The sequence below is a fragment of the Phytophthora ramorum genome (assembly GCF_020800215.1).
Source record: "Phytophthora ramorum isolate Pr-102 chromosome Unknown Phyram_PR-102_s0005, whole genome shotgun sequence".
Classification (NCBI taxonomy): domain Eukaryota; phylum Oomycota; class Peronosporomycetes; order Peronosporales; family Peronosporaceae; genus Phytophthora; species Phytophthora ramorum.
Window position 1 is genome coordinate 1,604,349 of NW_027150651.1, and position 23,887 is coordinate 1,628,235.

The 23,887-nt window shown below is 49.0% G+C and overlaps 2 protein-coding genes across 2 annotated transcripts; one reads left to right on the forward strand and one right to left on the reverse strand.

The window, feature by feature from the left end:
• Positions 1-19,127: 19,127 nt before the first annotated feature.
• On the reverse strand, positions 19,128-19,757 carry KRP23_6221 (uncharacterized protein; the record flags this gene model as incomplete). The annotated part of the gene is made up of 1 exon (XM_067891387.1): positions 19,128-19,757. One exon carries the CDS (start codon positions 19,755-19,757, stop codon positions 19,128-19,130), a length of 630 nt encoding a protein of 209 aa, XP_067745747.1.
• Positions 19,758-20,806: 1,049 nt separating this feature from the next.
• KRP23_6222 (Serine/threonine-protein kinase-transforming protein Rmil) lies at positions 20,807-23,839 on the forward strand (the record flags this gene model as incomplete). Its single annotated transcript, XM_067891388.1, has 1 exon — positions 20,807-23,839. One exon carries the CDS (start codon positions 20,807-20,809, stop codon positions 23,837-23,839), a length of 3,033 nt encoding a protein of 1,010 aa, XP_067745748.1.
• Between the last annotated feature and the right edge of the window lie 48 nt (positions 23,840-23,887).

The following is a 23,887-nucleotide window of genomic DNA, read 5'->3' on the forward strand; positions in this document are numbered from 1 at the left end:
GGGTTGACCTGCTGGACAGAAGACTTGCGAGGAAGAGGAGAAATCGAGTTGTGATTGAGAGATTAAGTTGGCGGAGTTTGCTAGGAGAGCCATGGCCATTCAGGTGTGTGTGGCCACATTGTGTAGTACATGTAGTTTCCGTAGCTTATTATAATGAATGAACATGCTTGTTAGTAGGATACGTGTGGTACACAAGAGGGAGTCCTCTGCTTTCATCTATTCCCGCAACAGTCTCTCTGGAGGGAGGCAGAGGGCGATAAGAAACCTCAGCCCCCCTCCCCGTGGTCCACAAGCACGCCCACAGCCCTACAAGCAGTTGGGTTAACAACGCGGGACATAATGCAAGATACGGAGTCCGAGAGTTTTCCGAAACGAGGCGTAATGCTGCCAGTTTTGTGGTTTAGGGGACCTTTGTTTGGGACAGAGGTATTTTAGGCAAGAATTTAAACCCAGAAAGGGACATATTAAATGGGACATGTTCAAGCTGAAGTGGAAAGGCAACTTCTCATTGCTGTCGGACACATGCTCTCCAAGCTTGTGGCTTGGATCCATGGAGCTGCGTGCTACAACTACACCAGATGCAGCACGTGCTTTCTGAGCTGCACGTTATTGAGGTGCATGCTCTTAGGTGCTGCTCTTAGTGTGCAAGGTTGTCATTGTCAACCTCATTCTGCATCCTACCAAGACACGCCAACATCGAACTGTTCAGACTTCCATCGTGATCCCCCCTGCACGGCGTCGCAGCTGAGCTAGAGTTGTGGACCGAAAAGGTTTGCAGCTCGAAAGGGCCTCATCGCTCGGATTTGCTTTTGTACTGATATGATTGCTTCATTTATAATCCGAATTTGGTCTGAAATGATGCTGACTTTAAATGCAACTGTGCTTTAGATGCCTCGTTCTAGACATTTCCGTCGATATGACCAAGTTTGTTGTTGATTCTATCAGCAGAGACAGTTTCAGCACTCAGTTGGGTAAAGCATAGAGCGCATAGGTACTTTTGCTGGTGAAGCAAAGTGTCAAGATGCTCCAACGTCATACCAAACTCACGCTTTGCAGTCGCATCCTGACTCTTGTAGCCACTCATCCGCTCTGCTGGGAATTTAAAAGCTTTAGCACGCTTCTTGCCGGGGTACTGAAGATTGTTGAAGCAAGTCTGGTACATAACCTTCTCCGATAAACCAGGCAGCGACACACCGTCGGTAAACATGCCCAGATCAAATCCTTTGAACAATTCACGCTGAGCTTTGTCAAGGGGTTGACCTGCTGGACAGAAGACTTGCGAGGAAGAGGAGAAATCGAGTTGTGATTGAGAGATTAAGTTGGCGGAGTTTGCTAGGAGAGCCATGGCCATTCAGGTGTGTGTGGCCACATTGTGTAGTACATGTAGTTTCCGTAGCTTATTATAATGAATGAACATGCTTGTTAGTAGGATACGTGTGGTACACAAGAGGGAGTCCTCTGCTTTCATCTATTCCCGCAACAGTCTCTCTGGAGGGAGGCAGAGGGCGATAAGAAACCTCAGCCCCCCTCCCCGTGGTCCACAAGCACGCCCACAGCCCTACAAGCAGTTGGGTTAACAACGCGGGACATAATGCAAGATACGGAGTCCGAGAGTTTTCCGAAACGAGGCGTAATGCTGCCAGTTTTGTGGTTTAGGGGACCTTTGTTTGGGACAGAGGTATTTTAGGCAAGAATTTAAACCCAGAAAGGGACATATTAAATGGGACATGTTCAAGCTGAAGTGGAAAGGCAACTTCTCATTGCTGTCGGGCACATGCTCTCCAAGCTTGTGGCTTGGATCCATGGAGCTGCGTGCTACAACTACACCAGATGCAGCACGTGCTTTCTGAGCTGCACGTTATTGAGGTGCATGCTCTTAGGTGCTGCTCTTAGTGTGCAAGGTTGTCATTGTCAACCTCATTCTGCATCCTACCAAGACACGCCAACATCGAACTGTTCAGACTTCCACGGTAAGAGCGTGTACGTTGTATTTTGCTTTTGATGCTACCATGTAGTGCACTAGCTGTCTTTGAGCATCGTGATCCCCCCTGCACGGCGTCGCAGCTGAGCTAGAGTTGTGGACCGAAAAGGTTTGCAGCTCGAAAGGGCCTCATCGCTCGGATTTGCTTTTGTACTGATATGATTGCTTCATTTATAATCCGAATTTGGTCTGAAATGATGCTGACTTTAAATGCAACTGTGCTTTAGATGCCTCGTTCTAGACATTTCCGTCGATATGACCAAGTTTGTTGTTGATTCTATCAGCAGAGACAGTTTCAGCACTCAGTTGGGTAAAGCATAGAGCGCATAGGTACTTTTGCTGGTGAAGCAAAGTGTCAAGATGCTCCAACGTCATACCAAACTCACGCTTTGCAGTCGCATCCTGACTCTTGTAGCCACTCATCCGCTCTGCTGGGAATTTAAAAGCTTTAGCACGCTTCTTGCCGGGGTACTGAAGATTGTTGAAGCAAGTCTGGTACATAACCTTCTCCGATAAACCAGGCAGCGACACACCGTCGGTAAACATGCCCAGATCAAATCCTTTGAACAATTCACGCTGAGCTTTGTCAAGGGGTTGACCTGCTGGACAGAAGACTTGCGAGGAAGAGGAGAAATCGAGTTGTGATTGAGAGATTAAGTTGGCGGAGTTTGCTAGGAGAGCCCTGGCCATTCAGGTGTGTGTGGCCACATTGTGTAGTACATGTAGTTTCCGTAGCTTATTATAATGAATGAACATGCTTGTTAGTAGGATACGTGTGGTACACAAGAGGGAGTCCTCTGCTTTCATCTATTCCCGCAACAGTCTCTCTGGAGGGAGGCAGAGGGCGATAAGAAACCTCAGCCCCCCTCCCCGTGGTCCACAAGCACGCCCACAGCCCTACAAGCAGTTGGGTTAACAACGCGGGACATAATGCAAGATACGGAGTCCGAGAGTTTTCCGAAACGAGGCGTAATGCTGCCAGTTTTGTGGTTTAGGGGACCTTTGTTTGGGACAGAGGTATTTTAGGCAAGAATTTAAACCCAGAAAGGGACATATTAAATGGGACATGTTCAAGCTGAAGTGGAAAGGCAACTTCTCATTGCTGTCGGGCACATGCTCTCCAAGCTTGTGGCTTGGATCCATGGAGCTGCGTGCTACAACTACACCAGATGCAGCACGTGCTTTCTGAGCTGCACGTTATTGAGGTGCATGCTCTTAGGTGCTGCTCTTAGTGTGCAAGGTTGTCATTGTCAACCTCATTCTGCATCCTACCAAGACACGCCAACATCGAACTGTTCAGACTTCCACGGTAAGAGCGTGTACGTTGTATTTTGCTTTTGAATCAGCAGAGACAGTTTCAGCACTCAGTTGGGTAAAGCATAGAGCACATAGGTACTTTTGCTGGTGAAGCAAAGTGTCAAGATGCTCCAACGTCATACCAAACTCACGCTTTGCAGTCGCATCCTGACTCTTGTAGCCACTCATCCGCTCTGCTGGGAATCTAAAAGCTTTAGCACGCTTCTTGCCGGGGTACTGAAGATTGTTGAAGCAAGTCAGCCCCCCTCCCCGTGGTCCACAAGCACGCCCACAGCCCTACAAGCAGTTGGGTTAACAACGCGGGACATAATGCAAGATACGGAGTCCGAGAGTTTTCCGAAACGAGGCGTAATGCTGCCAGTTTTGTGGTTTAGGGGACCTTTGTTTGGGACAGAGGTATTTTAGGCAAGAATTTAAACCCAAAAGGGACATATTAAATGGGACATGTTCAAGCTGAAGTGGAAAGGCAACTTCTCATTGCTGTCGGGCACATGCTCTCCAAGTTGTGGCTTGGATCCATGGAGCTGCGTGCTACAACTACACCAGATGCAGCACGTGCTTTCTGAGCTGCACGTTATTGAGGTGCATGCTCTTAGGTGCTGCTCTTAGTGTGCAAGGTTGTCATTGTCAACCTCATTCTGCATCCTACCAAGACACGCCAACATCGAACTGTTTAGACTTCCACGGTAAGAGCGTGTACGTTGTATTTTGCTTCTGAATCAGCAGAGACAGTTTCAGCACTCAGTTGGGTAAAGCATAGAGCACATAGGTACTTTTGCTGGTGAAGCAAAGTGTCAAGATGCTCCAACGTCATACCAAACTCACGCTTTGCAGTCGCATCCTGACTCTTGTAGCCACTCATCCGCTCTGCTGGGAATCTAAAAGCTTTAGCACGCTTCTTGCCGGGGTACTGAAGATTGTTGAAGCAAGTCAGCCCCCCTCCCCGTGGTCCACAAGCACGCCCACAGCCCTACAAGCAGTTGGGTTAACAACGCGGGACATAATGCAAGATACGGAGTCCGAGAGTTTTCCGAAACGAGGCGTAATGCTGCCAGTTTTGTGGTTTAGGGGACCTTTGTTTGGGACAGAGGTATTTTAGGCAAGAATTTAAACCCAAAAGGGACATATTAAATGGGACATGTTCAAGCTGAAGTGGAAAGGCAACTTCTCATTGCTGTCGGGCACATGCTCTCCAAGTTTGTGGCTTGGATCCATGGAGCTGCGTGCTACAACTACACCAGATGCAGCACGTGCTTTCTGAGCTGCACGTTATTGAGGTGCATGCTCTTAGGTGCTGCTCTTAGTGTGCAAGGTTGTCATTGTCAACCTCATTCTGCATCCTACCAAGACACGCCAAACATCGAACTGTTCAGACTTCCACGGTAAGAGCGTGTACGTTGTATTTTGCTTCTGAATCAGCAGAGACAGTTTCAGCACTCAGTTGGGTAAAGCATAGAGCACATAGGTACTTTTGCTGGTGAAGCAAAGTGTCAAGATGCTCCAACGTCATACCAAACTCACGCTTTGCAGTCGCATCCTGACTCTTGTAGCCACTCATCCGCTCTGCTGGGAATCTAAAAGCTTTAGCACGCTTCTTGCCGGGGTACTGAAGATTGTTGAAGCAAGTCAGCCCCCCTCCCCGTGGTCCACAAGCACGCCCACAGCCCTACAAGCAGTTGGGTTAACAACGCGGGACATAATGCAAGATACGGAGTCCGAGAGTTTTCCGAAACGAGGCGTAATGCTGCCAGTTTTGTGGTTTAGGGGACCTTTGTTTGGGACAGAGGTATTTTAGGCAAGAATTTAAACCCAGAAAGGGACATATTAAATGGGACATGTTCAAGCTGAAGTGGAAAGGCAACTTCTCATTGCTGTCGGGCACATGCTCTCCAAGCTTGTGGCTTGGATCCATGGAGCTGCGTGCTACAACTACACCAGATGCAGCACGTGCTTTCTGAGCTGCACGTTATTGAGGTGCATGCTCTTAGGTGCTGCTCTTAGTGTGCAAGGTTGTCATTGTCAACCTCATTCTGCATCCTACCAAGACACGCCAACATCGAACTGTTCAGACTTCCACGGTAAGAGCGTGTACGTTGTATTTTGCTTTTGATGCTACCATGTAGTGCACTAGCTGTCTTTGAGCATCGTGATCCCCCCTGCACGGCGTCGCAGCTGAGCTAGAGTTGTGGACCGAAAAGGTTTGCAGCTCGAAAGGGCCTCATCGCTCGGATTTGCTTTTGTACTGATATGATTGCTTCATTTATAATCCGAATTTGGTCTGAAATGATGCTGACTTTAAATGCAACTGTGCTTTAGATGCCTCGTTCTAGACATTTCCGTCGATATGACCAAGTTTGTTGTTGATTCTATCAGCAGAGACAGTTTCAGCACTCAGTTGGGTAAAGCATAGAGCGCATAGGTACTTTTGCTGGTGAAGCAAAGTGTCAAGATGCTCCAACGTCATACCAAACTCACGCTTTGCAGTCGCATCCTGACTCTTGTAGCCACTCATCCGCTCTGCTGGGAATTTAAAAGCTTTAGCACGCTTCTTGCCGGGGTACTGAAGATTGTTGAAGCAAGTCTGGTACATAACCTTCTCCGATAAACCAGGCAGCGACACACCGTCGGTAAACATGCCCAGATCAAATCCTTTGAACAATTCACGCTGAGCTTTGTCAAGGGGTTGACCTGCTGGACAGAAGACTTGCGAGGAAGAGGAGAAATCGAGTTGTGATTGAGAGATTAAGTTGGCGGAGTTTGCTAGGAGAGCCCTGGCCATTCAGGTGTGTGTGGCCACATTGTGTAGTACATGTAGTTTCCGTAGCTTATTATAATGAATGAACATGCTTGTTAGTAGGATACGTGTGGTACACAAGAGGGAGTCCTCTGCTTTCATCTATTCCCGCAACAGTCTCTCTGGAGGGAGGCAGAGGGCGATAAGAAACCTCAGCCCCCCTCCCCGTGGTCCACAAGCACGCCCACAGCCCTACAAGCAGTTGGGTTAACAACGCGGGACATAATGCAAGATACGGAGTCCGAGAGTTTTCCGAAACGAGGCGTAATGCTGCCAGTTTTGTGGTTTAGGGGACCTTTGTTTGGGACAGAGGTATTTTAGGCAAGAATTTAAACCCAGAAAGGGACATATTAAATGGGACATGTTCAAGCTGAAGTGGAAAGGCAACTTCTCATTGCTGTCGGGCACATGCTCTCCAAGCTTGTGGCTTGGATCCATGGAGCTGCGTGCTACAACTACACCAGATGCAGCACGTGCTTTCTGAGCTGCACGTTATTGAGGTGCATGCTCTTAGGTGCTGCTCTTAGTGTGCAAGGTTGTCATTGTCAACCTCATTCTGCATCCTACCAAGACACGCCAACATCGAACTGTTCAGACTTCCACGGTAAGAGCGTGTACGTTGTATTTTGCTTCTGAATCAGCAGAGACAGTTTCAGCACTCAGTTGGGTAAAGCATAGAGCACATAGGTACTTTTGCTGGTGAAGCAAAGTGTCAAGATGCTCCAACGTCATACCAAACTCACGCTTTGCAGTCGCATCCTGACTCTTGTAGCCACTCATCCGCTCTGCTGGGAATCTAAAAGCTTTAGCACGCTTCTTGCCGGGGTACTGAAGATTGTTGAAGCAAGTCAGCCCCCTCCCCGTGGTCCACAAGCACGCCCACAGCCCTACAAGCAGTTGGGTTAACAACGCGGGACATAATGCAAGATACGGAGTCCGAGAGTTTTCCGAAACGAGGCGTAATGCTGCCAGTTTTGTGGTTTAGGGGACCTTTGTTTGGGACAGAGGTATTTTAGGCAAGAATTTAAACCCAAAAAGGGACATATTAAATGGGACATGTTCAAGCTGAAGTGGAAAGGCAACTTCTCATTGCTGTCGGGCACATGCTCTCCAAGTTTGTGGCTTGGATCCATGGAGCTGCGTGCTACAACTACACCAGATGCAGCACGTGCTTTCTGAGCTGCACGTTATTGAGGTGCATGCTCTTAGGTGCTGCTCTTAGTGTGCAAGGTTGTCATTGTCAACCTCATTCTGCATCCTACCAAGACACGCCAACATCGAACTGTTTAGACTTCCACGGTAAGAGCGTGTACGTTGTATTTTGCTTCTGAATCAGCAGAGACAGTTTCAGCACTCAGTTGGGTAAAGCATAGAGCACATAGGTACTTTTGCTGGTGAAGCAAAGTGTCAAGATGCTCCAACGTCATACCAAACTCACGCTTTGCAGTCGCATCCTGACTCTTGTAGCCACTCATCCGCTCTGCTGGGAATTTAAAAGCTTTAGCACGCTTCTTGCCGGGGTACTGAAGATTGTTGAAGCAAGTCTGGTACATAACCTTCTCCGATAAACCAGGCAGCGACACACCGTCGGTAAACATGCCCAGATCAAATCCTTTGAACAATTCACGCTGAGCTTTGTCAAGGGGTTGACCTGCTGGACAGAAGACTTGCGAGGAAGAGGAGAAATCGAGTTGTGATTGAGAGATTAAGTTGGCGGAGTTTGCTAGGAGAGCCCTGGCCATTCAGGTGTGTGTGGCCACATTGTGTAGTACATGTAGTTTCCGTAGCTTATTATAATGAATGAACATGCTTGTTAGTAGGATACGTGTGGTACACAAGAGGGAGTCCTCTGCTTTCATCTATTCCCGCAACAGTCTCTCTGGAGGGAGGCAGAGGGCGATAAGAAACCTCAGCCCCCCTCCCCGTGGTCCACAAGCACGCCCACAGCCCTACAAGCAGTTGGGTTAACAACGCGGGACATAATGCAAGATACGGAGTCCGAGAGTTTTCCGAAACGAGGCGTAATGCTGCCAGTTTTGTGGTTTAGGGGACCTTTGTTTGGGACAGAGGTATTTTAGGCAAGAATTTAAACCCAGAAAGGGACATATTAAATGGGACATGTTCAAGCTGAAGTGGAAAGGCAACTTCTCATTGCTGTCGGGCACATGCTCTCCAAGCTTGTGGCTTGGATCCATGGAGCTGCGTGCTACAACTACACCAGATGCAGCACGTGCTTTCTGAGCTGCACGTTATTGAGGTGCATGCTCTTAGGTGCTGCTCTTAGTGTGCAAGGTTGTCATTGTCAACCTCATTCTGCATCCTACCAAGACACGCCAACATCGAACTGTTCAGACTTCCACGGTAAGAGCGTGTACGTTGTATTTTGCTTTTGATGCTACCATGTAGTGCACTAGCTGTCTTTGAGCATCGTGATCCCCCCTGCACGGCGTCGCAGCTGAGCTAGAGTTGTGGACCGAAAAGGTTTGCAGCTCGAAAGGGCCTCATCGCTCGGATTTGCTTTTGTACTGATATGATTGCTTCATTTATAATCCGAATTTGGTCTGAAATGATGCTGACTTTAAATGCAACTGTGCTTTAGATGCCTCGTTCTAGACATTTCCGTCGATATGACCAAGTTTGTTGTTGATTCTATCAGCAGAGACAGTTTCAGCACTCAGTTGGGTAAAGCATAGAGCGCATAGGTACTTTTGCTGGTGAAGCAAAGTGTCAAGATGCTCCAACGTCATACCAAACTCACGCTTTGCAGTCGCATCCTGACTCTTGTAGCCACTCATCCGCTCTGCTGGGAATTTAAAAGCTTTAGCACGCTTCTTGCCGGGGTACTGAAGATTGTTGAAGCAAGTCTGGTACATAACCTTCTCCGATAAACCAGGCAGCGACACACCGTCGGTAAACATGCCCAGATCAAATCCTTTGAACAATTCACGCTGAGCTTTGTCAAGGGGTTGACCTGCTGGACAGAAGACTTGCGAGGAAGAGGAGAAATCGAGTTGTGATTGAGAGATTAAGTTGGCGGAGTTTGCTAGGAGAGCCCTGGCCATTCAGGTGTGTGTGGCCACATTGTGTAGTACATGTAGTTTCCGTAGCTTATTATAATGAATGAACATGCTTGTTAGTAGGATACGTGTGGTACACAAGAGGGAGTCCTCTGCTTTCATCTATTCCCGCAACAGTCTCTCTGGAGGGAGGCAGAGGGCGATAAGAAACCTCAGCCCCCCTCCCCGTGGTCCACAAGCACGCCCACAGCCCTACAAGCAGTTGGGTTAACAACGCGGGACATAATGCAAGATACGGAGTCCGAGAGTTTTCCGAAACGAGGCGTAATGCTGCCAGTTTTGTGGTTTAGGGGACCTTTGTTTGGGACAGAGGTATTTTAGGCAAGAATTTAAACCCAGAAAGGGACATATTAAATGGGACATGTTCAAGCTGAAGTGGAAAGGCAACTTCTCATTGCTGTCGGACACATGCTCTCCAAGCTTGTGGCTTGGATCCATGGAGCTGCGTGCTACAACTACACCAGATGCAGCACGTGCTTTCTGAGCTGCACGTTATTGAGGTGCATGCTCTTAGGTGCTGCTCTTAGTGTGCAAGGTTGTCATTGTCAACCTCATTCTGCATCCTACCAAGACACGCCAACATCGAACTGTTCAGACTTCCACGGTAAGAGCGTGTACGTTGTATTTTGCTTTTGAATCAGCAGAGACAGTTTCAGCACTCAGTTGGGTAAAGCATAGAGCACATAGGTACTTTTGCTGGTGAAGCAAAGTGTCAAGATGCTCCAACGTCATACCAAACTCACGCTTTGCAGTCGCATCCTGACTCTTGTAGCCACTCATCCGCTCTGCTGGGAATCTAAAAGCTTAGCACGCTTCTTGCCGGGGTACTGAAGATTGTTGAAGCAAGTCTGGTACATAACCTTCTCCGATAAACCAGGCAGTGACACACCGTCGGTAAACATGCCCAGATCGAATCCTTTGAACAATTCACGCTGAGCTTTGTCAAGGGGTTGGCCTGCTGGACAGAAGACTTGCGAGGAAGAGGAGAAATCGAGTTGTGATTGAGAGATTAAGTTGGCGGAGTTTGCTAGGAGAGCCATGGCCATTCAGGTGTGTGTGGCCACATTGTGTAGTACACATATTGTGTAGTTTCCGTAGCTTATTATAATGAATGAACATGCTTGTTAGTAGGATACGTGTGGTACACAAGAGGGAGTCCTCTGCTTTCATCTATTCCCGCAACAGTCTCTCTGGAGGGAGGCAGAGGGCGATAAGAAACCTCAGCCCCCCTCCCCGTGGTCCACAAGCACGCCCACAGCCCTACAAGCAGTTGGGTTAACAACGCGGGACATAATGCAAGATACGGAGTCCGAGAGTTTTCCGAAACGAGGCGTAATGCTGCCAGTTTTGTGGTTTAGGGGACCTTTGTTTGGGACAGAGGTATTTTAGGCAAGAATTTAAACCCAGAAAGGGACATATTAAATGGGACATGTTCAAGCTGAAGTGGAAAGGCAACTTCTCATTGCTGTCGGGCACATGCTCTCCAAGCTTGTGGCTTGGATCCATGGAGCTGCGTGCTACAACTACACCAGATGCAGCACGTGCTTTCTGAGCTGCACGTTATTGAGGTGCATGCTCTTAGGTGCTGCTCTTAGTGTGCAAGGTTGTCATTGTCAACCTCATTCTGCATCCTACCAAGACACGCCAACATCGAACTGTTCAGACTTCCACGGTAAGAGCGTGTACGTTGTATTTTGCTTTTGATGCTACCATGTAGTGCACTAGCTGTCTTTGAGCATCGTGATCCCCCCTGCACGGCGTCGCAGCTGAGCTAGAGTTGTGGACCGAAAAGGTTTGCAGCTCGAAAGGGCCTCATCGCTCGGATTTGCTTTTGTACTGATATGATTGCTTCATTTATAATCCGAATTTGGTCTGAAATGATGCTGACTTTAAATGCAACTGTGCTTTAGATGCCTCGTTCTAGACATTTCCGTCGATATGACCAAGTTTGTTGTTGATTCTATCAGCAGAGACAGTTTCAGCACTCAGTTGGGTAAAGCATAGAGCGCATAGGTACTTTTGCTGGTGAAGCAAAGTGTCAAGATGCTCCAACGTCATACCAAACTCACGCTTTGCAGTCGCATCCTGACTCTTGTAGCCACTCATCCGCTCTGCTGGGAATCTAAAAGCTTTAGCACGCTTCTTGCCGGGGTACTGAAGATTGTTGAAGCAAGTCTGGTACATAACCTTCTCCGATAAACCAGGCAGCGACACACCGTCGGTAAACATGCCCAGATCAAATCCTTTGAACAATTCACGCTGAGCTTTGTCAAGGGGTTGACCTGCTGGACAGAAGACTTGCGAGGAAGAGGAGAAATCGAGTTGTGATTGAGAGATTAAGTTGGCGGAGTTTGCTAGGAGAGCCCTGGCCATTCAGGTGTGTGTGGCCACATTGTGTAGTACATGTAGTTTCCGTAGCTTATTATAATGAATGAACATGCTTGTTAGTAGGATACGTGTGGTACACAAGAGGGAGTCCTCTGCTTTCATCTATTCCCGCAACAGTCTCTCTGGAGGGAGGCAGAGGGCGATAAGAAACCTCAGCCCCCCTCCCCGTGGTCCACAAGCACGCCCACAGCCCTACAAGCAGTTGGGTTAACAACGCGGGACATAATGCAAGATACGGAGTCCGAGAGTTTTCCGAAACGAGGCGTAATGCTGCCAGTTTTGTGGTTTAGGGGACCTTTGTTTGGGACAGAGGTATTTTAGGCAAGAATTTAAACCCAGAAAGGGACATATTAAATGGGACATGTTCAAGCTGAAGTGGAAAGGCAACTTCTCATTGCTGTCGGACACATGCTCTCCAAGCTTGTGGCTTGGATCCATGGAGCTGCGTGCTACAACTACACCAGATGCAGCACGTGCTTTCTGAGCTGCACGTTATTGAGGTGCATGCTCTTAGGTGCTGCTCTTAGTGTGCAAGGTTGTCATTGTCAACCTCATTCTGCATCCTACCAAGACACGCCAACATCGAACTGTTCAGACTTCCACGGTAAGAGCGTGTACGTTGTATTTTGCTTTTGATGCTACCATGTAGTGCACTAGCTGTCTTTGAGCATCGTGATCCCCCCTGCACGGCGTCGCAGCTGAGCTAGAGTTGTGGACCGAAAAGGTTTGCAGCTCGAAAGGGCCTCATCGCTCGGATTTGCTTTTGTACTGATATGATTGCTTCATTTATAATCCGAATTTGGTCTGAAATGATGCTGACTTTAAATGCAACTGTGCTTTAGATGCCTCGTTCTAGACATTTCCGTCGATATGACCAAGTTTGTTGTTGATTCTATCAGCAGAGACAGTTTCAGCACTCAGTTGGGTAAAGCATAGAGCGCATAGGTACTTTTGCTGGTGAAGCAAAGTGTCAAGATGCTCCAACGTCATACCAAACTCACGCTTTGCAGTCGCATCCTGACTCTTGTAGCCACTCATCCGCTCTGCTGGGAATCTAAAAGCTTTAGCACGCTTCTTGCCGGGGTACTGAAGATTGTTGAAGCAAGTCTGGTACATAACCTTCTCCGATAAACCAGGCAGCGACACACCGTCGGTAAACATGCCCAGATCAAATCCTTTGAACAATTCACGCTGAGCTTTGATAGCCTTGATGAATGGGACTACATCGAGATTATTGTATTAAATGAGGAGATCTGTAGCGGGGCTACACAGTCGGTTCACCTCCTACCTTAGTGCAACATGCACTAATGGATACATTCAGGTTGACCATGGTCCACACTCATAGCAAAAGGCATATAACTGGTAGAAAGTAACACCTTTCTACCAATGAAAGTCATTCATTAGATAGGGGTTCTGCCAGCCATCCAACGGCAGAACCTCTCATTAGAAATATCAGTTTTAGGAGGAAACCCCATTTAAAATCAATACAGTTCTCATGTGGCACCAAAGCTATCGTTCGGTTCCTTTATCTAGGTTTAAGTATACTTGCGGATACAAGTATACTGAACTTAAGTAAATGACTCCTACGCTTCCTCATACACGTGCGCACACGTGTAAGCTTAAGTAGTGGGTCTAAGCAGACCCATTACAAGCATGATCTTCATTGCTCTGTAACGAGTTGCAGGTTACCCGAGCGTAGTACGAGCACTTGACCAAGTGGTTCTCTCAAGCTTCCTTCCGACCGCGAACATGGAGAGGAAAGGGAACGGCTGCCCTGTTGCTTATGTGAGCTGCGTAACAATGCTTGCACACAGTCCACCACATCGCTTTATTGCATTTCTCGTTCAGACAGTAAAAGTTTGCGCCGAGAGCACCTGGCGGACGTCCACGCTTGGACCCGTCAGCATGTTCATCATGAAGCCCGGGCAGGAGATCCATCAGGATGCGACCGCCGCAATAGAGCAGGGGATCGACGACGATGGCGCAGGTTCGTGCGGAGATCTATTCTTGTGAAGCAGGTTGCTTCTCTTTCTGGAGTGCGGCGGTTCAGACTTTTTACGTCAACAATGCAGAAGATCGCTGTAAAAATGTTTTAAATCGAATAATAAGTCCTTATTACGTAAAAATGTAAAAATGCCAACACTGCCATAAGCATATGCTGTTTTCCATACATCTGTGATAGCGGGTGTCTCTTCCTGAGCAAGGGGACAATTGCCAATCTTTGTCCAGGATGTTGGGTGTATCTCGCGCAAATGCTTCGTAACAGACTGGCTCTGCAGACGGCCATGTAGTGTTTGGGTCCGTACAGCCGGAAATTGATCCTGGATGTACCTTCGTAATCGATTAATGTCGTTGTGCTTTTAAACGAAATACATGTACAAGCCCCTTGATTATATTCAATGTTGGGATCAACGATGCAGAAACGACTCCATACATTCCCAGAAAATGTGCATCGCACAGAAGTTGAGGTTGATCGATATTCCACGAGTCTTCAAATGTTCTTGCGCGTCCCGTTGCTTCCCTCTGTACGTAAATACTGTCCGATCATTTAGTTTGATTCCGGCCGCAAGACTTTCCAACGACCAGCACGCACACACCGTTGTAATGTTCATTATTCATGTGTGTGCCATCGCATTCTTGCACTGGTACCCAGTTGTCATGAGCTGCCACTAGCGAGCCAATCGAAAGAAAGACTCGAAAAAATCGGCCTTTACTGTCAAGTTGACAATACACCCTCGATCCAGGATTTTGCCGTTCGAATGACCTCAGAAATAATGAAAGCTGTCTTCCTCTGCTGCCAACAGTTTCTTTGCACGAGCGATTGCCTTGTAAGTTAACGCGGGTCTGTGATCGACATTCACGTTGACCACTTCTTTCAACGCGGAGGCTACACGCACACGGGCGCTGCTGAGACCCTTCACCAACGCGCTTTTGAACCCAGGGAGATCCATCAGTAATTCAGAAGAGCACTTGCCGACAGAATCGCAGCTTGGTGAGTGTTTTAGCTTCAGGGAGCTAATGAATCAGGCGCTTGGAGAACAGAACGCAAGTTTAGTGTTAGCACGCTTGGTGGGGTAGGTTTTAGTTGACGATACCTGCAAGTCACACATATTCGACGTGCAGCCCCAAATATTCTTGTGGCCTGAATGGCTTTTCTGCTTGATGGATTTGTTCTCATTGAAGGCATACGCCTTCTAAACCCCAGTCCCCGCTGATGCCGACGCAAGCACATCGCGCACATTGACAGTCTGTCGTCCGAACTTCGCCAGAAGGTTCATCGTACCAGTCTACGAGTTTGTTGAGAAGTGTCTTACCTAGGAGAACCGCTATTTTAAAATAGTACATGTTACAGCTTCAAAGTAATTTATAATAACCAATAATATCCGTCCTGGACCGGTCGGGAAAGTTGTGATGTATTTATGGCCGGCGGCGATTATGTTCCCTGCAAGATCTCGCTTCGGACACCTACGCTCTTCAGTCCTCTTGCTTGCGAGGGGTTGCAGACCTCATGCCAGCAGAGAAGCAGAAATTGCATATTGCTGCTTACGACCACTCCAATGGAATTGAACAAGCTGCCTGGTGTAACTCGGCAATGGTTCTGCGAAAGCTATCAATGAACGTGGTGGATGAGAGCCAAGTAGTGCCCGTGTGCGATGTCGAAGGCACACGTCTGGTGTACCCAACTATTGAGCACATTTTGTAAGTCGTTTTCGATAAGTGGCTGGAAATAGGAAACGATGAATCTTACAGGGCATCAGTGTTGCGGAGGCGCCCCTCGAAACATTCCTGTCGCTGCGGAAGTTGCGAGTCGTTTTGAAGAAGTCATTCATGGCTTGGCGATTTTGGTGATAGACTTGTGCTACCCATTCAGCTGGACGGACTCTCCACGTCATTCCTGGGCAGCAGGAGAAGCAATTGTTTCTAGTTGATATGTTCATGTACGATGACACACGACAACCTCACGAAACATTTACATCACAATCCGATAAGGGGTAAAGGAAGAGTACCACTACACTACATGTATTCAGCTGACAGTGCATATCCACGTCGTGTTGGCACTCACTGCCGTCATCCAGGTTATTTTGATTTCTGTAGCAATGAATGACTTGAGAGAGCAGTGGAGCGAAAGCAAGGCAGCGACGGTCCTCCCCAAGTTGATACATTAGTTATACTTGATGATGACCTAGTCCACGGAGATTAGCAGGAAGGAAAGATTTACTGGTGGGCGGAATTTACAGGACGGCGGTTGGAATTTTTAGGACGATCAATTGTCACAGAATAGTATAATATCTGGGAGGGCCGTGATGCACTGGGCACACACTGAACGCAGGCCGACAGCAACCTACGCTAGAGCTAGTTGCCAGCACGTAGATCTTCGCCACTGGATCCTGTGTAGATACGATGCGGGATGCGAGAAAGTCTCTTCGATCTTCAAGACGCAGGAGCCCACGGTATCCAGCGACCAGCGGCTGAGCGCGCGTGGGACGCGGTAGCAGGCTATAATCTACTTGTGGGGCTCGACGAATGCAGCTTAGGCGCTGTTGTGGCGATCTTCGGTCGCTTCACGGTTCTTGAAGACGCCACTATTGAGATGGCGCAACCCACGCCAGGAACAAAGGCTAGTATTTTTGCGGTATCACTGAGCGAAAAAGTGCAGTGTGGCCGAGCCTCTCGAGGACTCTTACGTCGACAGGCATCCAACGTGATGGAGCACATCACGCATGGATTGCAAAGAGAAGACCAATTTCAACTCTAGATGATGCCGTACATATTAATTGCATTTGAAGATGGCTACTCGTTAATGTGTACTCACACTGCCTTCGCTACTACGTCTAGGTTTCTTCTGTCGCAGGATCGTTGCTACTGATGGCCAAACAAGCTGCGTTTTCTGTTTTTTTCGGTCTCAGCAGGAAGCTCAACCGCGGATTTACACTGTTGGAAGACGGCCGCAGCCTCAGAAAGAGACAGGTTTGTTATCGAGAGATAGAGCGCTTTCGTTGCTCGCTCAATTTTAGACATCAGAAATTTGAGATCGCTGAGTCTTTTGCGTAGGTTTCCACTACTCAAGTCCATAGGGAGCATCATGCGGAATGGTGGCAGTTTTTGCACTGAATTGCCACAGCACCAATGCATCCATGCCTGTTCAGGGGTCCCAGTTGGAAGCCGTACCCCCTCCGGGAAGAGGTGCATAGCGCCACCCCAATTATGAATTGGGTAGGCTGGAGATTGGTCAGCCACGATCTCCTCAACAGCACCATTGTTGGTTTCAGCATCTAGACTTCTATGACCATCAATCCTAGACCCATCGCGTGGGCGAAGGAGCTGTAGCACCCCCTCATCTTCTAGGCGCTTCATAATTGAAGCTGCCATTGAGTCACAAGTTGAAACCCCAGTTTGAATAGCTCCTTCCTCCATAATGGCTGTAACACCGGACATTAGTCGAGCATACATGACATTCTGCGCCTCCGTAAGCTGTTGCATGTCTGCTCTCCGCAATTCTACTGCTTCCTTTAGCTCACTGCGTACAGATTGAAGCTCACCTAGAATTTTCACGTGTGGTGGCACCCCAGTCGACTGCAGTTCATCGTTGTTACAGTCACTTTGCACACGGGATCGTAGTCGGGCTATCAACTCGGCGTCGGTAAATAGTAGAGACTGGAACGGAGGATGAGCATCCGATAAACTTTGGCGGAGAAATTCAACGTGGTAAATCAGCGAGGCTAAAGCGAATTCAGCCACGAATTCAACGCTTTGGGGCAAACCAGAGAAGGAAATTATGAGTTAGTCTATCTCTCCTAGCGACTCACGCTCTGGTCAGGTCCCAGTACGGCTGGGAATCCACTTGCCAACCTTGATTGATTGGGGCTCGCCATCCTTCATGGATGGCAACCAACTATCTTGGATTGCGAGTGAAAGGGGGTTTTGGGCTTGATGCTTTCCTCCTCGTGCATGGCACGTGGCTAAACTAATATCACTTTGAGTTTTACTCGCAACTGCACAAGCGTTCGTCCTCTCCTTCTCTCCGTTCAAGTACTCACTCAACGCGCTAAAGCTGCTAGAAATTTCTTTTGCTCTTTGCACTTCTTCATCGCTGGTAGGGAAGCGAGGAGGTAGAACTGCAAATTCAGGTTGTAGAATAGGAAGGCCGCTAACTGTACGACCCACGAACATATCACCAGCTGCATCGTGGCGGAGATAGCGGTCCCATCGACCACCCAGCGGGAAAATGGACTGCTACGGGGGGGCAAGCCGTCGACCCCGATGAGCTGTACGTTGACGCTCCTTTGCGCATCGAATGCGTTCCAATGTCATCGGCTGTAATTCCACGACGCTCTAGCTCTGGACCGACTTCGGAACCTTTCAAGATTCTGCTAAGAACTTTTCTAAACCGCTCGTATTCATCATTAGGTGAACGTCATTTGTATCAAACACATACGTAGCCCAATAGATTCCTGTTTTCAAAACAAATAAAAAGTTATTGCAAAGAAACAATACCATGAAAGGTGTATCACTTGCCAAGAGCTAGAATAGGACAGATTTCAGGAGAAATCGGATTTGCGTACACGTGGCGTGGACCCGCGGTCGTGTTCCACGCTGGTCATTCTTCATATGTGCGAAATATACACACAGCACATCATCACGTCACTCCAAGTGCCCATAGCAAATCGATACAGTATTCGCCGCCCTAGACATTAAATTCCACGATAGAATCATAAAGGTCCGTGCGAAGATCATATCGCGCGAAGTACTTCCTCCGAACGAAAATGATTGGGATAATTAGTTTTTGTAGGTGGTAGAAACGATTGGGACATTTGAGCATGGTCTGTATTAACTACTACAGGTTCTCACTTCGATAAAGGGATCGACACCTGTAAAGTCGCAAGCTTTATCGAAGACGTCTTCGGGACATGTCAGCACTTCTGGCAGCTCACCCAAGCGGCGAAGCCTCTGCTTCCCCATGTGTGGCAGCGTGTACTCGTTGCCACCCTCAGGTCGTAGGATACATATCATGACATTCTGAAGAGTGAGAAAAATGTCATCCACCGTGGTGTAGTGCAGCTGGTCGTAGGCATCAATGCCTACAGCTATCAGTGCGTCGATACCGTAGATGGGTTTCTCGATCTGGATCGCCTGGATTGAAGCGAAAAATCCCAAGTCAAGAGCATTCAAGTCAGGTGAGTTCGCAGGCTGAGAGAACAGGTGGATATTCCACCCATCGGCTGTCCCCGGCGCAACGATGTCTGGATCATCAGCAAACACGTGCGGCTTGGCGTTGTCTTGCTGGATGAGGATCGGCTTTTTACGGTCGCGCGCTGGCCATTTTGACTTGATCGCTGGAAACACTGCCTCCAGCAGAAACCGCTTGATAACCTCGCGATCGACAGAGGCGATATTTCGGGTGAGAACGGTTCCCCGGGGCCGGTTGATACTTGCTCGCTGTGCGACGTACTCCTCTGTTAGTGGCCAGATACCGAGTTTGCCATCGAACATGGTCTTGCGATTGTAGTCGTATCTAGAGAGATATCGGTACGTTAGATTGCGTAGGTTACATCACATAAAATTGTAGAGGTTACCTTGGCCGTGCAATCGCTGCGAGAAACATAGTCTTAGGAATGAAGCGCTTGCTTCGACGATGTCGCTGCGGTCCTTCCTCGTCGGGAAGAAGCAGGTATGTGCGACCGTCAACGTCCTCGTTGAACCACTTCTCATCGATTTGCACTACGTCGTACATTCCCTCGAATTGACAGGTGCGCTCGTCAATAAACGAGAGCGCATGACGCACGCGCTCTCTCTTCTGCTTATCGTTCAGCAGCGGCTTGATGCGCCCTGACCGACGCGCAAGATGCCCCTCCGCAAGCAGCGTTCGCACCAGGGACCCAGAGACGCCAATACGAGCCGCCGTCGATGCTACCCGCCGCCGCTCCGTCACTGGAATTGCCGAAAATCTTCTCGCCAGCTCGGCGCGATCGTACGGCTTGCGCCCCGAGTTTCCTTTGATCTTGCTCTCGGGAGCACCTCCCACGATACCTAGCGCCATGTTCTCCGTGTAGCGCTTCCATACGCGGTCGATCGTGTGCCAGTGGCAGCCATATTCCTTTGCCAAGTCTGCGTACGTGCCATGAGGCACCTTGCCATCCAGAGAGTTCTGCAGGATGTCGTTAACGATTGCGCGCCTGGTAGAATCGGAAAGGTTCCCCATGTGCACTGTTTTCAGTCGCAGAAGTGTGATGCGCACCGTCAGCGGGTGATTCTAAACTGATGGTTCCCAGGCAGCCCACGCCAACTTTCATTGCTCAGTCAATTTTGCGCAAACGAACCCGAAAAAGGTATGCTAATGCAGCTCTAATCGCTTCCGAGGAACTCATCCAATCAGCAGGCGAAAATGTTCAACATTGACGGAATTATGCAAAGTTTTGGCCAATTATCCCAATTATTTTCGTTCGGAGGAAGTACTCTGTAGCATCGCCAAGGCAACTTGCTTGTATAGCCCAAACGACATCGGATCTTTTCTCACTTTGATCTGATCGTGGCCCTGGCTTATAGCCGCTGCAACTTGGCGCTGAAGTCCTTTGAAATGAGAGCTCATTTCACGCTCAAGCCCAGACGACATAACACGGTGGTAGTCTTGGAAAAGGTTGAAGAAGGCCGAACGATGTCCTGCATACGTAGAAAAACTATGAAAGTCGCCGTTCTTCTTCATTGAAAAAACCCACGTCAGGAAATCGCGTGCTGTTATTCTATCAAACTCGATGGGAGGGTTGGACGGTGCGGAAGATAAAGCAGACTTGATCGAGTTCTTGTTTGCTACTCCATCATCATCGTAAAGGAGAGAATTTGCAAAGCTCTCCATTACTAGTGCTCGCTTGTTTTGAAGCATCCATTGCAGGAACCGAACCGTAGACCCTAGGTAAGAAGCACGCGAATTTGTGGAAATCGTGCATTTGTGACTTCTGCTTCCAGTAGCAGCAAACCGTTGGGTTGGGCAGCCATTGTTGCTTAGGATCGTCGTCCTGTGAATTCCTCTTGGTTGACCACTGAAGCAGTTACATGTAGAAGATTGTATGTAGCACGAAAAGTCACTATTGGGAATTCTCCGGACGCCCGTCCTATTCTAATCATTGTGTAACCACATGCATCCTGTAAATTCCGGACAATTTACTTTATCTGAAAGAGAAAAAAATCACTGGTGTACGAATTGTGTGGTTCAGTACCCAGCCACTTTAAAAAATTGTGTTCAATGCTGCAACGATGCCCAACCGGTGGCATCGACGTAATTTCCCGCCCAACGCTGTCAAGACACCCGATCGAGTGGGGGACTATCTGGTGGCGCTGCGCAATGACTTCGTAGCAAGGAATCCCACGTGTCGTCGGGGTCTGAACCTGAAAGGCGAGCTGGGCAACTACGAGGCCGAGACTCACGTGCTGCTCAAATTGGCGTCCACTGGCCGCGTCGTCAATATTTTGTTGCGTTTCGGACGCGTGCTGGAATCATACTTGGAGGTTATGAATATCGACAAGGCGGAGGAAGTCACGCAGTGGAAAGCTCAGCTAGAATCGGAGCGGACGGAGCGTGTGGAGCTGTTTGAAAAGATCTTGAAGGATGAGCACCGCCTGATGGAGGCTATGGGGGACGAGACACAGCAGATGGAGCTGCTAACGCTGCTGAAGAACGACCTCACAAGATTCAACAAAATCCTGATGCCCGAGGAGCTGGACGTCATGTCGGCAGTGTACGCTGAAGTAGTGCGCTGCTCGGGGATTGTGCTAGTTGGGGGGCCACCGAGCTGGTTCTTGGCCCCGAACGAACCGCTGTGTGAACAGAGGATCTACTACCTGAATGCTGTTCGTGTGAGCAAATGTGAGACTGGAGATATCCTGAGGATGGGGGCAGGAGACCAACCGAGTCGGGAAGATCAAGAGGAGGCTTGCCTCCGTCAAGCTGCAATCTGGGCGGACCTAAACCATCCTCACGTGGCCAAATTACTTGGTGGTTGCTATATCGGCAAGGAACCGTTCCTTGTGCATGAGCCGGCGGAGCCTCTGGTTTCGAATCGCGCGAGCGCGCAGTCATGGGAGCCACTGCTCGGGTGGGCACTTGGGCTTCAGTACTTGCATGAACGCGAGCTTGGATACAAAAACTTTGACGACAGCAGACTTTTGGCTCGTCATCATGTCACAGCTAGTGGCGTGTTAGGTGGGCTGGGGCTGGTACCCGTCAAAAGGAAAACTTCGACCTCGTTGACACGTGGTGTTTCAAATACGTTCAGTATGGCACAGTTGGCCGCTTCGCTCCCTCACAACGAGAACGAAGGCACTTCACTTCATTCGGGTGCAACCTCCACATGGAGCGTTTCGAATGACATTTTCGCCTTCGGTGTGGCCATTTACAATACACGACAATGGGTATCGATGTACAGCAATGAGAAGGTGTCCGTACCTCCACAGACGCGCCCACAATTCCTAAACGAACGCGAATGGGACTTGATCCAGCGAATGTGTGCGAAGGAGCCTGAAAGGAGAGTCAGCATGTGGTATGTCGTTCACCAACTTCAAGCGTTCGTTAGAGCTTCAGAGGTCTTTTCCAGCAGGAGAGCCCCAGTGGATTTGAGTGTGAGTTTCGGCCCAGCAGATGATTCAAGTGAGGAAACAATGGAGCACACGTACAGCCCACCAGAGCATATTGACGACTTTATCGTACCGAAAATGTGCGTAAAGGTTGTGAAAGCGATGCCCCGCCTCAAGGACATGTGTGATAAAATGCGTGAATCCTGTGCAATGCACAAAGAGGTGTTTAAACGACTTTCAAGCCTCTGTTTCCAGTTCCGAAAAGCCGCTGCCATTAAAGACGCCACCCTGGTAATGGAAGCGTTTGTGAACGTCGTGGACTTGTTCTACCTGTTTCTTACGAGGCACGATCTGGGCAAAGAACAGATGAACAGTAGTGCGGTAGTGAGTTTCTGCGCATCACGAGCAGCGGCTCAAAACGTTGCTATCTTTCACCACGAGATTGATCGCGTGTTGGCGCTAGCTGAGCTACGTGATACCTCTACATCAGCTCTTAACCCGCCTACCCATGTAATGCTCGCTGACATTCGTGAAGACTCCGCCGACTCCATTGATCCCACCCCCGAGACTCAAGACATCCACGATTGGCAACTTGAATGGAACAAAATGCGCCGAGAGCAGCTCCGCGCCTTTCAAGCATGCCTAAAAAACTCGGAGGGGTTGAAACAGGAACTAAGTGACCCTGAGATTAGACTTGAGGCACAGATGCTGCTTCAGTTTGAGCGGCATAAGCGTCAAAGCTCTTACCCGAACTCTGTACTCGAGGCAATGAAGCAGGCGCTTGAAGTGTTGGGGGAGATTGGCGACGGCGCTGAAGTGGTTCCAAGCTGGTTCATTCCACCATACGAGGTAGTGCTGGGCAAATTTATTGCTCAGGGTGGATTCGGTGAAGTATATCATGGCAAATGGTTTGATACGGACGTCGTGGTAAAGATCCTGAAACCACAGGCTTCCGGAAATGCTTCAGCGAAGGGGGGCTTGCCGCCAACTAGCGGCAGCAGTTCGGCTGATGAGGATGCAATGGAATTGTTTCGACGTGAGGCAGATCACTGGTTTATGCTGAACCACCAGAATGTGGTACATCTCTACGGAGCCTGCCACGTCGGGTCACCCTTTTTCGTTTGCGAGCCAGCCAAGACGACATCTTTACACTCTCATGTGAAGTCACTTGCCTGCGCAAGGCCGGGGTACAACTACGAAGAGAAGGGAGGCGACCCGTCGGACATTATGCGCTGCCTTCTCCTTGCAGGGATCGGACTGAAGTATCTGCACGAGCGTGGAATTGTTCATTGCGACCTGAAAGGGAACAACTTCATGGTCGGCACAGACGGCAAGACCATTAAGCTAGGTGACTTCGGAATGAGCGTTCTAAAGCGTTCGGACAAAGGCAGACACAGTGCGCATGCCAACGTGGGTGCGGTGCCTTGGAAGGCTCCCGAGTACTTGCTCGGCGCTAACCCGACGGTGAACTCCGACGTCTATGGGTTCGGCATGTGCATCTTGGAGCTGTTCAGCGGCAGGATGCCGTGGGCCGGTGTGCCCGAGGCAGCAGTCAAGTTCCACGTGACCAAGAGGAAGGTCCTCCCTCCTCGCCCGGCGAAAAAACTCACCGATTTCCAGTGGAGCCTGATCCAGCACATGTGCTGCTACGACCCCAGTGAGCGAATCAGTCTCGACGCCGTCGTGGACATGCTGCACACCTTCCGCTTCGGGTAGTTTTAAAGTTTAAAAATCGTTAAAAAAGTAGTGTGTCACTATTCTGAA